This window comes from Triturus cristatus, chromosome 8 (assembly GCF_964204655.1).
Source record: "Triturus cristatus chromosome 8, aTriCri1.1, whole genome shotgun sequence".
NCBI classification, from domain to species: Eukaryota; Metazoa; Chordata; class Amphibia; order Caudata; family Salamandridae; genus Triturus; species Triturus cristatus.
In genome coordinates, this window is record NC_140591.1 from 1,616,037,282 (window position 1) to 1,616,059,380 (window position 22,099).

The 22,099-nt window shown below is 43.4% G+C and overlaps 1 protein-coding gene across 1 annotated transcript in view; it reads left to right on the top strand.

Annotated features, from left to right (window-relative positions):
- The first annotated feature begins 2,721 nt into the window (after nt 1–2,721).
- The window catches only part of DNHD1 (dynein heavy chain domain 1), an 856,151-nt gene continuing 836,773 nt past the window's right edge, over nt 2,722–22,099 (top strand). Inside the window, exons 1-2 of the mRNA XM_085623548.1 lie at nt 2,722–2,860; nt 3,385–3,524. Of these exons, the coding sequence (XP_085479674.1) occupies nt 3,398–3,524 (127 nt within the window). The 5' untranslated portion in view covers nt 2,722–2,860; nt 3,385–3,397. The remainder of the gene's footprint in view (nt 2,861–3,384; nt 3,525–22,099) is intronic.

The window sequence follows — 22,099 nt, forward strand, 5'->3', positions numbered from 1 at the left end:
AGCTTGCCCTGGCCTCCGTCCTACGGATCCACAAGACCAGAACCGGAGGAAGATCTTTCTCCTATCCTCGCCGCCAAGACCTGGAACACCCTGCCTCTCCACCTCAGGCAATCTGCGTCGTTGACACAGTTCAGAAAGGACCTCAAGACCTGGCTCTTTGACTGAACCCCCCCCCCGCCCCCCACATGTGAGTAGCAGCTCTATACAAACCCCTGATTGATTGATTGACAGCTCCTGTCCCAGACAATTCAAACCCCAGGTGGTATTTCCCGGCACAAGGAGGAGATGCAGTAAGACAAAGGGCTTTCCTCCCCATTTCACCCAAGGCTGTGTCCGACCAGACAGGAAATTACACCGCTAGTTACTTAAGCATTTGTTGTGCAGCTTACCAGAACTAATGGTGATTGTTGGGGTGTGAGGTTGGACCCTGTAGTAGAACAGACATAGCGGGCAGCAAGGACATGATCCATTCACTGTCTCCAATCGCTCCTTGGCAGAAACACACATACAATTTATAAGCTGTTACTCACGTGCACAATTCCTAGGAAGCCAGGCTCTCCCCTTTCCTCTTGCTTTCACTTTTGAGAGCTCTTATGCTGAAGTCACAGCCCCAGTTTCTAACTATGACAACCACCTCTCCTCACCTTCCAAGCAGCAGCAAAATGCTTGTCAAGTTCAGCACATGATTAAGTTAACCCTTGAGGAGCCAGCACCGGCCTGTATCCACTCTTAAATGCCTTTATAAATCAGTTGGTTCTCTAATATCCGTGACAAATCTGTCAAGTGCTGGGATGCAGGAAAAGTCTTGAATTGGTGTTAGTCTAGCGCCTGATGAATGAGGCTTGGCAGGACTCAAGTTGCTCGGTGCCTATTGCATAGTGTCGGTCTACTATTGATGTCCCCATATATGCCAAGATTTTATACCAAGTGGGAGATTTTGGAAAAGAATTTGGGGGTTGGATTTTCTCCATTGACTTCTATTGATACAGAAGCAATTTCAGATGGGAGGCAGCCAAAATAAAGCCATTTTTGACTTAAAAAATCGGGAGTCTCTTGCCTGAATCTGGTCTGTTGGCATGCACGTGTCCAGTCAGGACAGGCTAAACTAGTGGCTCCACCAGTCTCCTGCGAACTTCCTCATCATGGTGTGTCTACTGTGAATGAATGTGAAACAATTATTTTACAGTATGGTCATCTTAGGAAGAGGCTGTATCTGTCCTTCAGAATTGAGATCAAAATCCAAGGTGGAACTCTTAAGGGAAAGAGACCTTCACCAGAAGTTTCCCTTCCAGACCTGGAGCTCCATACGGGCTAAGATCCACACTTCCTCTCGTTCCGCAAGCAGAACACAAACATTGTATTATTTTTATAACAGGCTCTTCTTGACCCCTGAGGACCTCCGTAAGTTACAACTGACTAACAATGCAAATTGCTGGTCTTGTTCTTGTTCTCACGACAAAAGTGATTTTTGTCCTTTGGTTAATAGGCTCTGGTGGCTCATTTGGAAGAAACTTAACGAAATTCTGTCCACGTCGTTCTCTTTTGATATTTCACATATTTTTTTTAGGCATCTCTTCCTCTCTGTGGCGTTCTCAAGGGAATATAGGAAAGTTTATTGATTTGGCTATAGCTATTTCCCTGCAGACTATCACCAAGAATTGGAAAGATACCACTAAAATTACTTTTGTTGCCTGGTGGAATCTTTTATGTCATCATCACAGATTGGATCGTGCATATGCCACTTCCACTCCTTTACTGATTAAAAAAGATTTATTATGGTTGCCACTCACAACATTCCTATCCAGACAAGCTGTTCTCTCCAAATCTACGGTCACTAGTTATAAACCTCCATAAATGTTGGTAAATCTTCATTAAGTTAACATAGTTATTATTGCAATGCTATTATTGCTTTTCCTCTCTTCTCCATTTTTCTTTTTCCTTTTCCCTCTTTTCTTCTCTTACAAAATCTCCTAAAAATGGATATTATTTTGTAAATAGTTTATATTTTTCAATTCGAGCTCGGGTATATTGAACAGTTCAGCTTGGATATATTTCTTTTATCCACCCTGCTTGAATTGTACTGTTTTGAATATTGTGTTTTCTTTATATTTGTGTCTCTATATAAGTTCAATAAAGCATTTTAAACTCAGAAAGAGGCTGCAGACCTTTCATTTCAATAGTTTTGTATTAGTTTCAAGAAATGTTTGGTTAGAACTTCTCTTTCTTAAAAATGTAATTTCCGATAACTATTTCAGTGCACTTCATTGCTTGGGTTTCCAAGCGTGAAATTGTCACTTTAAGTGGCACACATTTGGCAGCTGACTGTTACTCAAGAAAGCTTTGAAACCACGGAAATGTCACACAAAAGCAAGCACACATGCTTGTCTGAACTTTGCAGCTATGGGCCCCCGGCCATGGCCTTCTTAATTGGCTCCGCCACTACCGCCAAATCATTGAAACATTTTATCCGTAATCCTACATTTCATGAAGTCAATTAACAAAGGAACGAATTGTAAGATGTATCAACGCCTGTGTGTAAGCCTTTCCTCGTCTCTTCCCGCCCTCCTTTCATGGGAGAGCTTTCCCATTCCAAGATGGCCGCGGTCTCCGTCAGGTCGGATGCTTTATTGGAGTCCTTCTTTGACGTCACCCGTTTTGCGTAATTTGGCTCCTAAGGCTCGCCGTCCCTTGGTTACACCTGCAAAGAGTCCTTAGCAACCGCCCGGGTTGGTGCTTTGAGTCTCTGGGTTCACTCTATCCCAGAGGGCGGCCCGGGTAGAATCTAGGGGTGACATGGGGCTGCTCTGCCGGGTGACCACCACGGACCTGTGCGCATCCTAGGTCCTCGATGCCGGCCTCAGTAAGTGGGATCTCATGCTTCTCTGCAGTGACCTGCACATGTTCTGTATTGTTTAATTCATTTTATTTAAAGGGGAAAATGTGAGTAACTCACTCCGTCTTATTTCCTTGGGTAAACTGGTATGTAACCCCTACCAAACGTGTGGCATCGTAAGCAAGCTCTGGATTTTTAGCGCACTGTCCTTTGCTGACTGAGCTGTTTAAGCCCAAACCTTCTATGATAAAAGGGATGCTCTAAGTGTCAAAATACAACGTGCACTTGTCCCTGCGTTCTCTGTGTGTCACTGTCTTCCTAGCTTTCAACTGCCGCCTGCTTACAAGGGGTAACGTGTGATTCTTGTAGCTGAACATTCACTTTCCACTAAAATGCAGTGAATTGGATGACCGATATGAGAGTCGTTACAGATATTACAAATGTTAATGGAGCAAAGCTAATCTATAGTTTCACATTCCAACATGTTTCTTATAGTTCAGATGTATAACAGAGGTTGATGTGTAAACACCAGACTTCCTTTTTCATTGCAGTTCATGACAATGGATGCCTGAATACGGCATTGCAATGAGTGACTGCAGCATGGGTTCTCCCGGGAATCAGACACATGCCCCTGCAGCGTCACTGCACCAGTTCCCCTCTCTGCCACCTCTGCCAGCAGCTGCTGTCGCAGGTAAGGACTGTCTCCCCTCATTGGGAATAGCTTCTAACAAGAGGTAGCACCCGCAGCCACCAGACAGCATAGAAACAGAACTCCCTTCCTACTTGAGCTATTCCCAGATCTATCACACTACGGGGCAGGGTCTTGTTATGTTTTGTCTTGTCCGTTGGATTTGTCCAGACACTGTACAGCTTGTATTCCAAAGCAGAAGACGTGTGTGTTCCTCACCAGAAGGACTGTAACACAACTTTTTCTGGGGTAGTTTTCGCTCTTAAAACGATAATGTCCTGAAGCCATGGTGTTTGCTTTAGGATTATTAACATCTTCTATAAGCCCTTCTTCATGGGACCTAATGAATCATGGTGAAATTAAAGAAAATGCACGTAAGATAGTGAAGACAACCACTCAGTGTTTTTTTTTTTTAAACACGGAGGACACTGTTTTATAGCTTTCTGTGCCCATGTTGAGAATTTAGTTACCAAATGCTTTGCTGTGGATGTCTCACTGGGAGATGTTCAGCTTCTGTCATAACATGTGATTCATTCCACTTGAACTGTTAGCCAAATTCCTTGATTACAAATTGATTTATTGTACTTTGTTGTCCTGGAATATCGGTGGCAACTATTTAGTGATGAAATAGCGTGCTTCGTGGCATATCACTCACATCAGTTAATATACGTCTTGGAAATGAGTGGATGTGGTGATGCAGACATTCCTTGCAAGGTGTTACCAGGCGGTCCGATGAAGGCCTATGTTTACTAGGATATTAGGCTGAATCATAAAATCCACCTTTGTTTCTCCTGGACTAGGTTTTCCAGCTCATTCTTGTTTTATTCTCTGTGCTATATTGTCTAATCTGCTATCGACAGTTCGTCTGTTCCACAGTAAAGTTCTTTTATGACTTGTCACGCTCCAACTGTGCACACTTTCCCTTTTCACTCCACTTGTTGCCTTTGCTCACAACCACACTGCAACCCAACATTGGATCTCTCATGAATAATTGGATACTGATGTACGCGTGGCAAGTAGTGAGCATCTCTTGCTTCTTTACTGTGTGTAGGGCAATCTCTTTCGTGTCATGTGTCATTGTGAACATCCCTTTGTTCGTAAAAGGTGGAAACTGAATACATGGCATTAAGCAGTGTTCTGAATATTTCAAAATGTATTGAAAAGTATTCTCCTGGGGATTATTTCTCAATTTCTTCATTGTATACCCGGCGTCCACAGGGAATATAAATTCCCACTCTATATTTTCCATATTTGATGCAGTTACCTGACCCTGGCTTCTGGAATGAAATCTTAAGGGCTAGAGTGGAATGTAATCCAATCCATTCCCCCCGCCCATGTTGGGCCTGGGTCCAGGATAACAGTGGTCTCTGTCCCTGAATATAAAGTGCTCTCTACTGCATATACTTATGGACTCTATTTTTTATCTTTCAAATCTAATTAAGTTTTTAAGACCCTTGTTTTTCGAATAAAGAAATGTCCGAAGGAGGAAGGCTGTAGAGTTGTTATTAGAAATGCGTTATTTAGATGTGGCACTAGGAATTGCTCGATTTTTACGGTCCGTCAATCAGAGTATTAATGATGAATTGTAGTAGGAGGGGGGTGTCGGGCCAGCTAGATGGGTTTAAATCATCTATTTTAACTGTTTATTTGTTTTTAGAATGTTTTACGGACAAAAGTGTCGAAAAAAACTTGTTTTCTGCCTACCTATATTTTCAGAATACAATACAAGTGAACCTAAACCTAACAAAATAATGTAACCCAAGTCAATGCACAGAGAACAAAATTGACAGCCGGGCCCGTGCAGGTAAGTGTGGTGGGCCTCGGGTGGGGAGGGAGGGGGGTGTTTTTGACAGACAACGACGAGGTAAAATGAATGATTTATTTAATTTTCCCTCGTGGTCGACTGTCGAATCCTCCCCCCACCACCCCATCGCTCTTACCTGCACAGGCCGTGGCTGAAAATGGAGGTAATGTTTTGCTCTGCTCCTGGCTAAATTAGCAATCATATAAAATACACATTTTAAATGAGCACTGATATTGGCAGGAGTGTTTTTGCAAAGCGGGCCAAAGGTCATAAGAGATTGGGCAACAGAACGTAAATCTGATAAAGAAATGAGCAAATGAATTTTGCATAGTAAATAAAATTGGAAAGGGCATGATTGGGTTAGTTTGTTAGTAAGAGATTTCTATATTGAGATCAGAATAGGATATATTTTTAGTATATTGACATACAAAAAGCCCTTGATCCACTGGAATTGAAATCGCTCTAAGACTAGATACTGGGTCTGAGGCAGTTTTAGATGCATCATTTAGTAGTTCCTGAAAAATATAAGACATCTGGTTCAAGAGTTGAAGTCGGGATTGAGGTAGATATGGGGTTAAATAGAACGGGTTGCTATGGCAGAGTCTGGAAACTAAATACCACTGCCTTGACACCCGTCTCAGGATGTAGTCCGAATCTTTTAATACAACAGGTTGCCAGAACAACAAACCATCTCACTCATTTTCATGACAATGTTTGCAAATGGATTTGTTCTGTCAGGCTTTGGGTCTTCTGATTAAACAGTTTATTTAAAATAGCTTTCATGTTAGCCTTATCCCTGCTTCTTTCATGTAGTTGTTCTGTAATCAGTACCGCCCCTACACATACACACAGGTACACACACACTACACCACACCTGATTATGCCCATTCTGATGCTTTGCATCAGCCTGCAGTGGCATGTGCATTTTACCAGCAGCTATATCTGTCATAACGCGGACTTCCGAGGGCCTTCCAGCGAGGGCCCTAAAGTGAAGTGTTCTGTTTAGGGCACCTCACTTGAACAAGGATTTGCATTCATTTTAAAAACATGTTAAATAAATCAGCACATTAATTACCGAAACAAGAATTCCCGTGGTGCGTACAAAAGTTGAGGTGTTTTCTGTAGGGGAAAATGTGATTACCAAGTGCCCAGTTGACTTTGTAATCTTGCGCCCTACCTGAAATGGTGAATTAAATATTTTTCATCCCAGTAGGTCCAATAGCCTAAACAACCATTCTCTAAACTCAGAACACATTCTTTCCCCATAAAGAGGTGGACATCTGTTTCATTGTGCATAACACCAGTGCTATCTGTTTATTCCTGCAGGAATGGAGAGGACAGGTTTGGTTGTTGGCTATGCTCAGGAACCTTGGGATGGTAGTGTGGACTATGGTATCTATCCCACACTGTGTCTGAAGATTTGAGCATTGCGAAACATGATATCTAAGGCTTCTAGTGCTTTCTCCCAATATGCCTGTAGCTTTGGACGTTGCGGAACATGGTATCGCTAGCGTCCAGTGCTTTCTCCCAATATGTCTGTAGCTTTGGATGTTGTGGAACATAGTATATGTGGCTTCCAGTGCTTTCTCCCAGTATGTCTGTGGTTTTGGAGGTTGTGGAACATGGTATTGACGGCGTCTAATGGTTTCTCCTAACATGCCTGTAGCTTTGGACGTTGCGAAACATGACATCTAAGATGTCCAGTGCTTTCTCCCAATATGTCTGCAGCTTTGGATGTTGCGGAACGTAGTATGTACTCATTTTATTCATGAGGAAGTCACGTAATTTGAAGTATCCATTAGAGGGTTATTCTGTGATACATACATCTAGATGAAAACCCCAATGCATTTCGGGTAGGTCAACTACCCTTCGTCAGGGAGAGTATTCCTAAAAAAAGAGGCAAAAATAGGCGAAATTCAAGCGACCTGTTATCTGTAAATGTAAATATCTAAGTAAATGGTGAACCATGTTCATGCTTTGTTAAAACGATACTAAAGAAGGGAAGGGTGTGCGTACAAATAAGATGTTCGGTGTACTCTTTTTTTTTTTTTAGGTGCATTATTGGAAAAAACGTGCTAGTTAGGTTGTGCACAGGTTATGTGATACGCAGCGTGTCAGGAAAAAAAATGCGACGGTGAAAGGTTAAACGGTGTCTCTAAAGGAAGAAGTGCACGTGTGGTGTGATAAACGTAAAAAGAATATTATCAGTCACGATATATAGTGTTTTCTCCCAACATGTCTGTAGCTTTGGACATTGCGGAACATATTATCAATGGCTTCCAGTGGTTTCTCCCAACATGTCTGTACCTTTGGACATTGCGAAACCTGGTATCTATGGTATCCAGTGCTTTCTCCCAATATGTTGGTAGTTTAGGATGTTACGGGATATGGTATCTGAGGCGTCTAGTACTTTCTCCCAATATGTCTGTAGCTCTGGACGTTGCGGAACATGGTAACTAAGGCGTCCAGTGGTTTCCCCCAATATGTCTGTAGCATAGAATGTTGCGGAACATGGTATCTGTGGTGTCCAGTGCTTTCTCCCATTATGTCTGTAGCTTAGGACATTGTGGAACATGGTATCTGTGGTGTCCAGTGCTTTCTCACAGTATGTCTGTAGCATTGGATGTTGCGGAACATGGTATCTGTGGTGTCCAGTGCTTTCTCCCATTATGTCTGTAGCTTAGGACATTGTGGAACATGGTATCAGTGGTGTCCAGTGCTTTCTCACAGTATGTCTGTAGCTTTGGATGTTGCGGAACATGGTATCTGTGGTGTCCAGTGCTTTCTCCCATTATGTCTGTAGCTTAGGACATTGTGGAACATGGTATCAGTGGTGTCCAGTGCTTTCTCACAGTATGTCTGTAGCTTTGGATGTTGCAGAACATGGTATCTGTGGTGTCTAGTGCTTTCTCCCATTATGTCTGCAGCATAGGATGTTGCGGAACATGGTATCTGTGGTGTCCAGTGCTTTCTCCCATTATGTCTGTAGCTTAGGACATTGTGGAACATGTTATCTGTGGCGTCCAGTGTTTTCTCCCAGTATGTCTGTAGCTTTGGATGTTGCAGAACATGGTATCTATGGTGTCCAGTGATTTCTCCCAACATGTCTGTAGTTTTGAACATTGCGGAACAAGAGATCTATGGTGTCCAGTGCTTTCTCCCAATATGTTTGTAGCTTTGGACATTACGGAACGTGGTATCAATGGCGTCCAGTACTTTTTCTCAATATGTCAGTAGCTTTGGACGTTGCGCAACATGATTTCGCTGGCATCCAGTGGTTTCTCCCAATATGTCTGTAGCTTTTGACGTTGCGGAACATGGTATCAATGGCGTCCAGTGCTTTCTCCCAACATGTCTGTAGCTTTGAACACTGTGAAGCATGGTATCTATGGCGTGCAGTGCTTTCTTCCAACATGTCTGTAGCTTTGGATGTTGCGGAACATGGTATCTATGGCGTACAGTGCTTTCTCTGAATATACCTGTAGCTTTGGACATTGCGGAACATGGTATTTAAGGCAACCAGTGCTTTCTCCCAATATGTCTGCAGCTTAGGACGTTGCAGAACATGGCATCTAAGACGTCCAGTGCTTTCTCCCAATATGTTTGCAGCTTTGGATGTTGCGGAACATGGTATCTGAGGCGTCCAGTGCTTTCTCCCAATATGTCTATAGCTTTGGACCTTGCGGAACATGGTAAATGAGGGGGTCCAGTGCTTTCTCCCAATATGTCTGCAGCTTTGGACGTTGTGTAACATGGTAAATGAGGCGTCCAGTGCTTTCTCCCAATATATCTGTAGCTTTGGACGTTGCGGAACATGGTATCAATAGCGTCCAGTGCTTTCTACCAATATGTCGATAGCTTAGGATGTTACGGAACATGGTATCTAATGCGTCCAGTACTTTCTCCCAACATGTCTGTAGCTTTGGACATTGTGAAACATGGTATCGATGGCGTCTAATGGTTTCTCCCAACATGTCTGTAGCTTTGGACATTGTGAAACATGGTATCTATGGCATCCAGTGCTTTCTCCCGAAATGTCGGTAGCTTAGGATGTTACGGAACATGGTATCTAATGCGTCCAGTACTTTCTCCTAATATGTCTGTAGCTTTGGATGGTGCGGAACATGGTATTTAAGGCGTCCAGGGGTTTCTCCCAATATGTCTGTAGCTTTGGACATTGCGAAACATGGTATATATGGCATCCAGTACCTTCTCCCGGTATGTCTGTAGCTTTGGATGTCGTGGAACATGGAATCTGTGGCTCCCAGTGCTTTCTTTCAATATGTCTGTAGGTTTGGACGTTGCAGACCTTGATGTCTGTGGCGTCCAGTGCTTTCTCGCAGTATGTCTGTAGCTTTGGACATTGCGGAACATGGTGTCTGTGGTGTCCAATGCTTTCTCTCAATATATTGGTAGGTTTGGACGTTGCGGAACATGGTGTCTGTGGCGTCCACTTCTTTCTCCCAGTATGTCTGTAGCTTTGGACGTTGCGGAACATGGTATATATGGCATCCAGTGCTTTACCCCAACATGTCTGTAGCTTTGGACATTGCGAAACATGGTATCTATGGTATCCAGTGCTTTCTCCCGAAATGTCGGTAGCTTAGGATGTTACGGGACATGGTATCTAATGCGTCCAGTACTTTCTCCTAATATGTCTGTAGCTTAGGATGTTACGGAACATGGTATTTAAGGCGTCCAGGGGTTTCTCCTAATATGTCTGTAGCTTTGGACATTGCAAAACATGGTATATATGGCATCCAGTACCTTCTCCCAGTATGTCTGTAGCTTTGGATGTCGTGGAACATGGTGTCTGTGGCTTCCAGTGCTTTCTCTCAATATGTCTGTAGGTTTGGACGTTGCAGACCTTGGTGTCTGTGACGTCGAGTGCTTTCTCGCAGTATGTCTGTAATTTGGATGTTGCGGAACATGGTATCTATGGCATCCAGTGTTTTCTTTCAATATGTCTGTAGGTTTGGATGTTGCAGTGGTGTCTGTGGCGTCCAGTGCTTTCTCGCAGTATGTCTGTAGCTTTGGACATTACGGAACATGGTGTCTGTGGCGTCCACTGCTTTCTCCCAGTATGTCTGTAGCTTTGGACGTTGTGGAACTTGGTATATATGGCATCCAGTGCTTTACCCCAACATGTCTGTAGCTTTGGACATTGCTAAAGCAGGTGAAGCAGTGTCCCCTTCTCTCCGCAGCCCCTCCAGCATCTTTCTTTTCTGTTCTCGTCCCTTTTTTATAGTTTCATTGGTTTGTGGGACCAGTAAGTGTTGATTTTAATCACTGCGTCTTTCATCACAGCTGACCTCCTTGTGGTGTGCATTCTAATTTGTATCTCCCCCCACTCCACCTCCACGAGTGGACCCCTTTGTCCCTTGAGATCGAAGTGTTTAAATATAGTTAGTGGGTAGTTGGTCCAGGGTCCCAGGGTCTGACTAAAGAGCGCATAGCCTAGTGCTGGACCTGTGCATAGTGAAAACGTTCATTCTCAGGGAGACCTTCTCTTCTCTTTAATGGCTTGAACAACATGAGGCTCTCCCAGGAGATGCTTCTCCTATCATCTTTCCTCCTTGGATTCACAATACTTTAAATGAGCCTCTGGTGCTACTGGGGTAAAATAAGGGTGTCCGAAAAGGCGGGTTAGTGGTGGTGGTAATGTTATCAACCCCTGCTTGGCTGCCCCTTTGTCCCACCCCACTAGGGTGGCCCTGGTGGCAGAAGAGGAATACACGTTCAGGCTCTGTCCCCCTCACGAGGCAGGTAACAGCTACATAAGGGTCTGGAACAAAAGCAATATTTTGGGGAAGGTGGTCATTTTAAAAGACGCAATCATCTCAACTAAGAAAGCACCCCTGTATGTCATAGCTACAGGTCCCACTGTATCATCTGCAGCCAGGGGCAGAGTTAGCTTGAACCATTCTTGCCATGGTCGGTGCAAACTACAGTCCTAAATATGAGACTAAACCTTTGCCCACTGAAGCAGAAATTTCTTCTTCAGTTGTCCCACCTGTTTGGTCAGAAACAAAAAAATACATTTTTGAAACTTATTTTTGTTAATTTTGGACCGTGACACCACCCCATATTTTCCTAATTCTTCCATAAGATCTGGGATCCGGTCGCTCCAGGGAAACATGTTGTCCTAGTGTCTTTTGAGGACACTGAGACATAATTCAGTGGCGCCCACAGGTCTTCTGTATTACTTTAGGAGCAGCAACCTGAAGGCAGCAAGAGGGATTTTTTATTTTTAACATCCAACTGGGCCAAAAACAAAGGCCTGGTATAAAGGGACATCAGCCCTCGTTCTGTTAAAGTATCATCCTGGCTGGGAGTCATCTGGAGTGTAACACCTAGATGCCAATGCAATAGAAGAAAACAAAGGCACACAGTTTGTTACCACACAAGTACTTAAGAGAAACTATAGGAAGCAGGTTTTTAACTTCGTTCAGCTCACTATATAAGACATGTGCTTGCACTGTAAGAATTCAAGATTTATTTATCTGCTTGTGTGAGGAATTGCACAAATATTTATTTAAATCGCACCTACAAATTTTTTTCTTTACATTTTTGATAGCCCTACTCATTCCAATGTAGGGTGTCAGAGAGCTTTACATCACAAACAGAGGCACACTAAATCATACAAGTGTGTAATTTAATTTACTGAAAATGTTACATAACTTAATGAGGGATATAAGGTTAATGAATCACTTATCACCCATACTTGTAGACATTATATGTTAAGAGTGAATGGTCCAGAGAAACACAAAGTCAGGATATAAAACATAACACAGTGATTGTTGTCTGTTCTAACAAAACTTTATTACTTACCAAAGGAATGCTTCTTTGCACTCTTGAAATAACAAAAGACTTCCCCCTTCCTTCATGCTAGGCTTGATTATTTGCATGTCTCCCAGGCGATAGCACAGATCTGTCATATATACAAATATCCTAGAGTCATGTCCGATCTCAATCCACTGGTTTTGGAAGTAGCTATGCAAGCTTCCCCCTCCCCCCCCCCCAACCCCCAGTGGCACGTTTGACCTTTGACAGGGTGCTGCTTTGTGACAAAGGATATATCCAACATATGAAGATCTGGATTCTTAGGTTTTTATCGGAGAACAAAGGAAGCGTCCGGCTCGATATAGTGTGGGATACCCGCAAAGCTGGTATGGTTGGACGGCTCAGAGGAAGGAGAAGAAACTTGTACAAGAGCTATATGAGGAATTAGCAGAGGCTGAAAGACAACTGGTTGAGATAATTTAAGCAGGGGAGACCTCGATAAAGCCAATCAAGAATCGCAGTGGGGAAATTGTCGATAACCGATTTCTCGGCTAAAAAATCAGCGGGAAATATATGGCCTGACGTAAAATATATGAAAATGATGAAAGGGTGGGACAGTTACTAGCTCAGCGCACACAAGGGAGAGGACTGTTCAGGGGGATAGCTGTGAAATTAGGAATCCTATCATTGGCCTAATCTCTGAACTAACAGCTGTGCACTCCTCGTTTCAGAGGTTTTACCTGCAGTTATACACGGAGGACACCCCCTATGAGTACAAAGAACTAGAGGAATATCTAATGGGCCTGCATGCCGGAGGGTTATCTTTGGAGGAGAAAGAGCCTCTAGAGGCTCCTATTACAGAAGATGAAGTAAGGGGGGCAATGAAATCACTCCTGTCAGGGAAAGTGGTTGGAAATGACTTAATCTCAGGGGAATTTTATAAAAAGAATTCCCCCTGGCTATATGAGTTTATAGTTTATGAGGGAGCTATGTTTGAGCGCTCAATCATGGGCGGAGGCCCAGACTCGTGGAGGTCAGCCAACATAGTGGTATTTCCAAAGAAGGATAAACCCATCAATGAGCTCGGGTCCTATCGTCCAATTACGCTCATCAATAGCCATATTAAGATATACGCCAAAATTCTAGTCAGCCGACTGGCAAGGGTGATTAAGAGATTGGTCTCGCCAGTTCAGCATGGCTTCGCCCCCGGTCGCAGTACGATTGACCGTATCCGGCGGACGGTTGTATTATTTGATGCTTCAAAGAATGCCGGCGACCCTATGGCTTTAATTCTGCTGGATGCAGAGAAAGCCTTCAATAGAGTCTCCTGGCCTTTTTTATTGGCAATATTGGATAGGAAAGGCTTGGGCAGGGGCTTTATTAAGGCTATCCAGATGATGTATCGGAATCCAGTCGCTCGGGTTGTAGCAATGGGAGGTATGCCCGAACCAGTCACGATTCATCGGGGAGCACGACAGGGATGCCCTTTCTCTCACTTGTTGTTTACCCTGTACATTGACCCTTTAATCCGGAAGATCGAGCAGAATAACTGGATCTTATCTATGCATAATAAGGGCGGGGATACGAAGATTTTAGCATATACTGACGACCTTGCGATCACTACTCCCAACCCCTTGAGGAAATTGAAAGGGAAGCCACCTTCTTTGGGCATATCTCAGGGTTTCAACTCAACCAAAGTAAAACTCAAATTGTGATGAATAGTACAGCGCAGCTCAATGCCTATCGGGTCGCTTTGAATGTGAGGTATCTTGGGGTAGATATTACGGCGGATGTGGAGAAAATTGTAGATATAAACCTGGGCCCATCACTTCGGAAGTTTAAAGCCGACTTTGCTTGAATGAACAACTTGAAGCTTACCTTGATTGGGAGAAGCAATGCGGTCAAAATGATATTTCTCCCTAAAATTTAGGGCCATCTCTTTAGAGGTGGAAAGCTTTTGGTTTAAATCTTTAAACCAGATGATGTTTCGATTTTTATGGGCCAGTCAACGCCCCCGGAGAGCTTTAAAATATTTTACTCTTCCGAGGCACTGGGATGGTTGGGCTGTTCCCAACTTTCAATTTTACTGTTGTACTATTGGGCATCGATGCTGCAGCAGATAGCAGGTCTATTAAGAAGGGACAGTGTTGGTTTACAGGGCAGGGGCGGTTTCTCGTTGAGGGCGTCGGGGCTCCGCCCCCTTTACTTTTGCTGGCACTGGTCGAACAAGCATTGCGAATGCAATAGGCCTCGCCTTTTATTAAGTTAAAGCCATTTGCTTTGCTATATAATACCATTAGCAAATGGCTTTAACTTAATAAAAGGCGAGGCCTATTGCATTTTCAATGCTTGTTTGCTGTGGTTTTGTGGTGAGTAATAAACATTTTTGGTCAGCAATATTTACGAAAATCTGCATAGCGCGCTCTCGTCTCATTTAACGTATGTGTGATGCAGTGAAAACATCTCTCATGCTTTCAACCCACACAGAAGAGGCTTGCTATGACGAGCCTGGCAATGACCCCATGCATTTTCTTCGCGTCTGGTTTAATTTAATATCTCTTAGCAATAAATGCTTCTTGCATTGAATGCTCTCATCACATTTAACATATGTGTGATGCGGTGAAAACACCAGCCCACACTTCCAAATCACACACAAGAGAGTGGCAGGGACCAGGCAGTGCAAGGACACCAGGCCTTTTATTAGGATTTGAGTTCTATATATATATCTTGTTGTTTACACACATTCTTAATTCAACTCAGACTCAGCCCATGGGTGGCTGGGGAGAGGTTGTTAACGCGGAGTCGTTGACCTCTTTTTATAACCAGACACGTTTCTGGTGCGTTTATTTAGGTTCCTGTTTCTGGTGCCAGTGTAATTATTGGACTGCCTACAAGATCTCTGCTTCTTTTGGGGGCAGACAAAACGGGGCATGCAGCAAATAGGCAACAAATGCAATAGATGTCACTTTTGTGCGAGTTTAAACTACTAGCATTGTAAATGACAATGCCTTTTATGTATGTTTTAAAAACGAAAACATAAATAAAAGGCATAGTCATTTACAATGCCAATAGCACAAACTCGCGCAAATGGGAGAGGTAGAATCAACATGTTCTCATCTCCTTTTCAGATCATGCACGGCTTATGCTTCAGTGAGCTAGCAACAGCGTCTAGAGCACCAGCACTCTTCTGGCTGGCTGATCTCAAGAAACAAGTTAAGGATGAATGTCTCCCAATTACATGCTACGTAAGCAGTATGCTTCAGTGTGTGGGTAAAAACCTGCTTAGAACACTAGCGCGCTATCGCTGCTTGAACTGTACGTGAACATCAACGTTCTGACTAAAACCTAACCATGGCAGTCAGAATGGATCGAGGCGCTAGTAGCGAGCCGAATACTCGAGTTATCGAAGGTGAATTCTTGTCATGTCAGAGATTCTCGCTTGGTCGACGCAGGGAAGCGTATGCTACTAGCGTTGCACCGAAGAGATCTGCAAAGTGTAAACTCATGTATCTGGAGCAGCCAAATCGCACATTTCATCTATTTCTGTCTGAGCTACTGGCGGGCTCGGATAACCCGTCGAGTCCCGGAGCTGAGGCGGGAAGAGATCTCGCGCAGCCGCAGTCCGGTCCCTCCCGTGTCTCCCCCTTGGAGCCCGTGCGGCGAGGTCGCGCCCTTTGCCATCTCCCGCTCGCTCGGGGCGTTCTTTGAGCGAGTCTCGAGCTGCCTCGATTCCTGAATATCACTCGCCTCTGCCCTCTTGTTGCCAGACATGACGGTGCTGCAGAATGCAGCCAGAGGAAACGCAGACGCGTATAAATAACCGCGCTCGCACAGTCGTATCGTAAGTGAGCTGTGCATTGGAGGTCACTGGTCTATAAAGGGCTTCTTTGCCTGTTGGCCGACATCTGATATGCAGGGGTTCCGCAATAATGCTCACCTTTATGTTGTTTTTCTCTTTCCTCTTTTAGACCCGTCCCAGTTGGACTGACTCGCATGACTGGTTTCTTATCTTTATGGGGCCATGTGTTTGGCCCCATAAAAATATGAAAACCTTTTACGCCAGCAGTAAGTCGGGGCAGCCAGTCCAACTGGGACGGCTCTAAAAGCGAAAAGTGTACGTCACAAGACGCTCCTTTCCAATGGCTGGCCACCGTTTAGCATAAACGGTGACACCAGCCAATGGAAAGGAGGGGCGGGGCTTAAAGCCCACTAGAGAAATCTAACCAAAACATTAAATCTTGTTTTTCTCGCCAATAATGAAATTAGCATTTGAATTTTCTAATTTCTACTCCCCTTATTTAAATGTGTTCATTAACATGGCTTCCACTGTGCACCGCAGCGTGCTAACAGGGCTTCACCCTCTATATTTATGTATGCATGTACATTGCATTTCAATAGGCAAAAGCCAATACCCTGAATAGTTTTCATTGTTACTTGAGTTTTTTCTTTCAATTTAACTGTGAACTTAAATGAATCCTTGCCTTCTAAAAAGATTTTTGGTAAAGAACTGTGTTGACTTCTGTGAAAAATTTCTCCAGGCATGGCATAGGTGGAGATGTACGACTGCCACATGTATACTATCCCTTTCAGTTAAGGCCCCCCGCTTAAATCTGCATCGAGTGGTATTTATGTATGTATATATTGGTATTTATGTATCACAAAGTTAGCTGTGAAGCAGTGGAGCGCTTACATCTTATGAGTGGCCGGCAGATGATCTACAAGATCGTGTACATCAAGTGGGGTTTACGCAAATACATATACACACAATTGGGCACAGAGATCATTCCGTAATATGATCAATGAAGCAATTGTTTGCGCAGCTTGAAATTTTCTTGTTGATTCTATGGCGAGGCATTCACTACAGTAGTTGATACCTGCCAGGATAGGAGTAAGAGCATTACCAACTGAGTCACAAGTCTGTGGTTGAGGAAAGATCCCATGGAGTTGAAGAAGATGAAAGAACCCATTCCTAGTCACAATATTTCCTTGGGTGGTGAATGATAAATTGGAGTGATAATGCCAGACGTTTTCTGATTATACCCGGGGGTTTATGGGGAGTGTCCCGGGCAAGAGGCCAAATGAAAGAAAGATTCCTAAGATCTCAGTGATATAGAAGGGTCTGCTAGCCATCCCTTGCTGTAATTTGGCAGAGGCAGTCCTTGTGCTAGCATTGTTTTTCTAGGTTTCTAGAAGTGCCAATGTGGATCTGGGTGTTGTTGACATACATATGATTGTTCAATTATTTTTATTAGGCTTTTAAATTATACAATGTAGTAATACAATACAAGCTTTTTTTCACTACATTCATTATATAAGAAAAAACATTTTGTATTAAGTAATTGGATTCATCTTAGGGAGGTCTAACTTGGAAAGAGAGGAAGAAAGAGGAGTATACAAGCTGAAAACCTGATTAGGCAAATTATGAAATAGAATGGCCTTAGTTAGGGGGACATGAGTAATTAGTGTGAGACTAGACCCTAGTGATGACCCAGATGTATCATGTGTCTTATTATTCCCTATCAGGAGCGGACACAAGGGGAGCAGGCTGAAGTGACTCTGCTGTATGCTCTTTGAATTGTATTAGCATATTGTCCCAAGCTGTTGCTATAAGACGTTTTCTTATTCTTCGGGCTTGCTCCTAATGCAGTGCAGACATTTCTGCTTCATCCCAACGAATAACCAGTGATATCACTGCTGTGGAAGGCCTTCAGTGGTGTAGTTGTCAGCAAGGACTTTTTGGAAAACCCTTTGAAGCCCTCGTGTCACTTGTCATATTTTAAGGAGGAGGGGACCAAACTTTACTTGCTAGGTAAAGTTTCAGAGGAATAACGTAACCACTAGAGTACAGTTTTGTCTGTGCCAAAAGTGTTCACTGGCACATTGGATGATTTGTTTTATCTACTGTATCGAATACATAAAGCATGTCTACAAGGATCCTTACTCTGGTCATTGGTGGAAAGCAGCTGTTATTTGATGCTTAGTAGGGTATTTTTGGTACCGCTACACAGTCTGAACCTTGACTGAAAGTCACTGAGGAGGTTATTTGTTTCCAAATAATTTGATAATTGTGAGATAACAGCAGATCTGAGGATTTTAGCGGTAGGTGGTAAAGGGACATCGGTCTGTAGTTGGGTAAGTTTGATTCATGGGCAGTCAATTTCTGAAGAAGCTGGGTAAATATGACATCCAGGCGTTTGAGGGGCAATCCCCGGTAACGGGTGTAGATCAGTTTGATAACAGACTGGCACAGGGATCTGTGGTTGAGGCAACAAGTTGAGATTATTCTAGATCTTGTTGAGTGCATCTCCAGAAACAACTGCAGACATATTCATGGTTGGTTGCTGATTACCTACGACCTTCCAGGGATTTGTGAGTTAGACCTAGATTAACCTGAGCATCGGTGTCTTGCTGCTGAAGATGGGCATCCGGCCAGCATAACTCTTTTGTGGGAGTTGCACATGTGTATAAGTGTGGGTTTAAAACCTTTCTTTATAAATTAAAAAACATATTCACTTTTCACTTCAAATTTGGGAGTATGCCCTTTTAGCTGTATATAACTGATTTGTAGACCTACTCATTGATCTTGCATGCGGTTTCACAGGCAGGGAGGTACAATATTTCCCCACAACTTCCTCTTTGTTTCAAGACTCAAAGGATTTCTGGGGATCATTTGTTGTGCCGTGCTTGTGATGCTTTAGGGTTCTAAAACTGTGTGCACAAGCTGGCTGCCAGCTCCGTGATAACGCTGCAAAGAGAGAGACTGTTGCATTTACTATAAAGTGCTCATGCCGGTTACACTTTGGCATGAACTGAAAATCTGGCTCTTTAATCTCCCTGTGTATGTCTGAATCACCTATTCTTTCTTGTTTACATGTAAGTAGGTGAAAAGGAAAAGGTATACTGTGATTTAATACTAGGTTAGTTCGAAGAACGCCATTTATTAATTTCCCAGCACTGTTTTGCTTGGCTTCACTCTTAAAATTCGGATTGTGCTAGCGGCAAAAAAACCTTTGGGAAAGCCAAAAGGTCTGCCTTTAATGTCATAAATCATGCAAACGCCAGTTCTTCATAGCAGTTTGTATGTATTACCACGTGAAATGTAGAGATGGTGGCATTGCTTTTCATGTTTGCATGTATGCTTGTGTTGGTACACAAATCATTCCTTTCTGTACTCAGACGCGGGGCTTGTTATTCTGGTTTGCTATTTATTTCGCTCGTAGTTTATAGAATATGATTTATGTCCACAACTAAACATATACTCAGAAGTGGCTGCTCACCTTATGGCTCCGGGTTCTGTCGTGACTCTAGAGTTTTTTTTCTCTCTATGCAGGGACTATCCTCTTTCCAAACAGAGCCCCAAAGTGAATGGCACTGATAGTTGGACTTCTCTGGACTAGTCCGGCTGGAAGTCAAAATGTTATCCATTGCTGTATTTTTACTGTGTTTTAACGGAAAGGTTTTTTTTTTTAGTAATGAAACTATTCTGTGTCCCTGTTGGCCCGCATTCCTTACAGAAAATGCGTGCCACTAGTAATTCGGAACATCTAGTGAAGAGTGGGCACACGAGGTGCCTAGCCGGTATTGTTCCTGCCATTGTCTGCATTTGAAAGGTAAAAAAAAAGCTTGGGGGCTGTCTGTCTGTTCTCTTTGAACCGCTTAACAGAAGAATAGGGAGCCTTTCATTTCAACAGCAGGCCTTCTGGCAAATCACAGCACAAGTATGTGTCTGCTGTCTCTAGTCTACAACCCTCCGGGTGAGGTAATTTTACCAAGCCCAGCACGGGCCACTCACACCTTCGCGCATCACTTCCGGTTAAGTTGGACTCATCACCCCACCTGGACATAACTGTTCGGTCTGGGCTCCGAACCAAAATGAATTGCAAATGTTTTTCCGTTCCTTTAAACAAATATTCATTTTTCCCTTTTTTTTTAAATGACTTATGCAAAGCAGATTTTAAAGAGAGAAATTTCCCAGACAGAGCAGTGTGTTTATTTCCCGATGCTTGCAGCGCTATGTCTGTTCGCTTTGTTGATAATGCATTGCAGTGGTTGCTCGGTTCAGCCCTGTACAGTGCTCTTCCTGCCCCAGGGGACAGATCTCTTTCCAGCTTTCTCCAAGGACTGTGATAACGTGCTGGGACATCCCAGGCTCCCTACCCTAATCAGGATACAAATAGTGCACTGTTAGCTCTGAACCTTCCTTACCCCAATCAATCACATGATGCATGTAGTTTATAAGGGAATACTTTTCAGTCTGTGTGACTGACTTCCTTATGTATTTATATCTGTATTACTGCACTAAGCACATTACACAGATAGTACAGGGTGCAACTGACTGCATGTGAGGCTGCATGTCACACACATATTTTACAGCATTTTTGTTTTAGAAACACGGGCACGTATGCTTGGAGCAGCGGGCGGCATGACCTTGGTTATACTGAATATGCAGATACCTATGTTGTTAAGTGAACTCTCTTTATTAATGTAATAACTGCACTTTCACAATTGCTTTATTAAACTTCCTGCTTTCTCAAATTTGCTTGAAAATGCACCATTTGTCCACTCTTTTTTCAAAATGTTCTCACGGGGAGAACGCCCCCTAACCCTCTGTAGGTTGGTCGGGCTCGCTCGCTACGCTCGCTCGCCACAGTGCAGTACAACAATCATTTTACGCCTCACCACTTTCAAATGTCACCAGCCGCCACTGTTAGAGAGGGAGACCTCAATTTCTATTTATGAACTAGTACTTGGTAAAGAAACTAGAGGATGTCTTCTGCACCTTATAGAATTTGGCTATTTAAAAAGGGTCAGATTTAAAATCTTGATGGGTGCATTTAAGGTATGGACAGCTGTCTGGAAGAAGCTTGGACTAGGCTGGGTGAATAGTTATACCCCTACGTATGACGATGATTTACTCCTAGCCATCTTTAAAGATAGATATATGAAGTGTTGGGACCAGATGGGGTTGAGGAAGATTGGGGACCTTGTAGACGAAGGGGGGATTTTATCCTTTGATACAATTAAGGATAAGTCTGGGATCGGGAATACCCAATTCTTTAAGTATTTGCAAGTAAGAGATGTTTTGGTTAAAAGAGCAAGGTGAAGGTCTGGTTTCTCTCGGGTGGCACTAGTTGACTTACTGCTGAAATCTCCGCCTTCATTGGCTACTCTATATAAATTACTAAATAAAGAAATGGTGGATGAACTCACTCAGCATACGGCTCGTTGGTCTGAGCTTTTGCAAGTTGGGACTGGGGAATGCGAAGACTCTCTATATTTAGCTCAGACATCATTTATAGCTGCCAATTTACAGATGCAGTGTTATAAAACCTGGTTTAATCCCTATATCACCCCAGCTAAGATCGTTAAGTGGGGTGGATCTGCTGGTACACACTGCCCCCGATGCGGCTGCTTTGCAGCTGATCTCGCCCACATGTTTGCAAACTGCCATAAGCTCGAAATTCTGAAAGGAGATGTTGGTAAGCTGCTGGAAGCACAGTTAGGATTCCGGGTAGTTCTATCTCCCCAGCTGATGGTCTTAGGGGTGAGCGATATGGAAGTCTCATGGTGGACCCAGACATTTTTATTTATTACCATGACTGTGCTAAGACTCTCTTTGGCCACATACTGGCTGGACCCTGAACCACCATCTGGGCAACAATGGCTGGGTAGACTTCTAGCGATATATTACTCGGAAATGGCAGTATATGAACGGAGGGAACGTAGCGCTCAGAAAAGGGGCTCGGAAATATGGGTTCCAATCAGACGGTGAAACAATAGGATTGAAGAGTAGGGATCTATTGAATTCGGGCAACAGGGGTGTCCTTGGGACAAGGAGAGTGGGGGGACTAGAGAGTATGCTCGGTCATTAGGAAGGGGTGGAAATTGTAAAGTTTTGAATTTGATCTTGCATACATAGATCTATTTATGCACCTATGGCTTTTTTATTTCTTTGTTGTACCTATTTTCCTTTTTTGTTGTTGATTTTTCC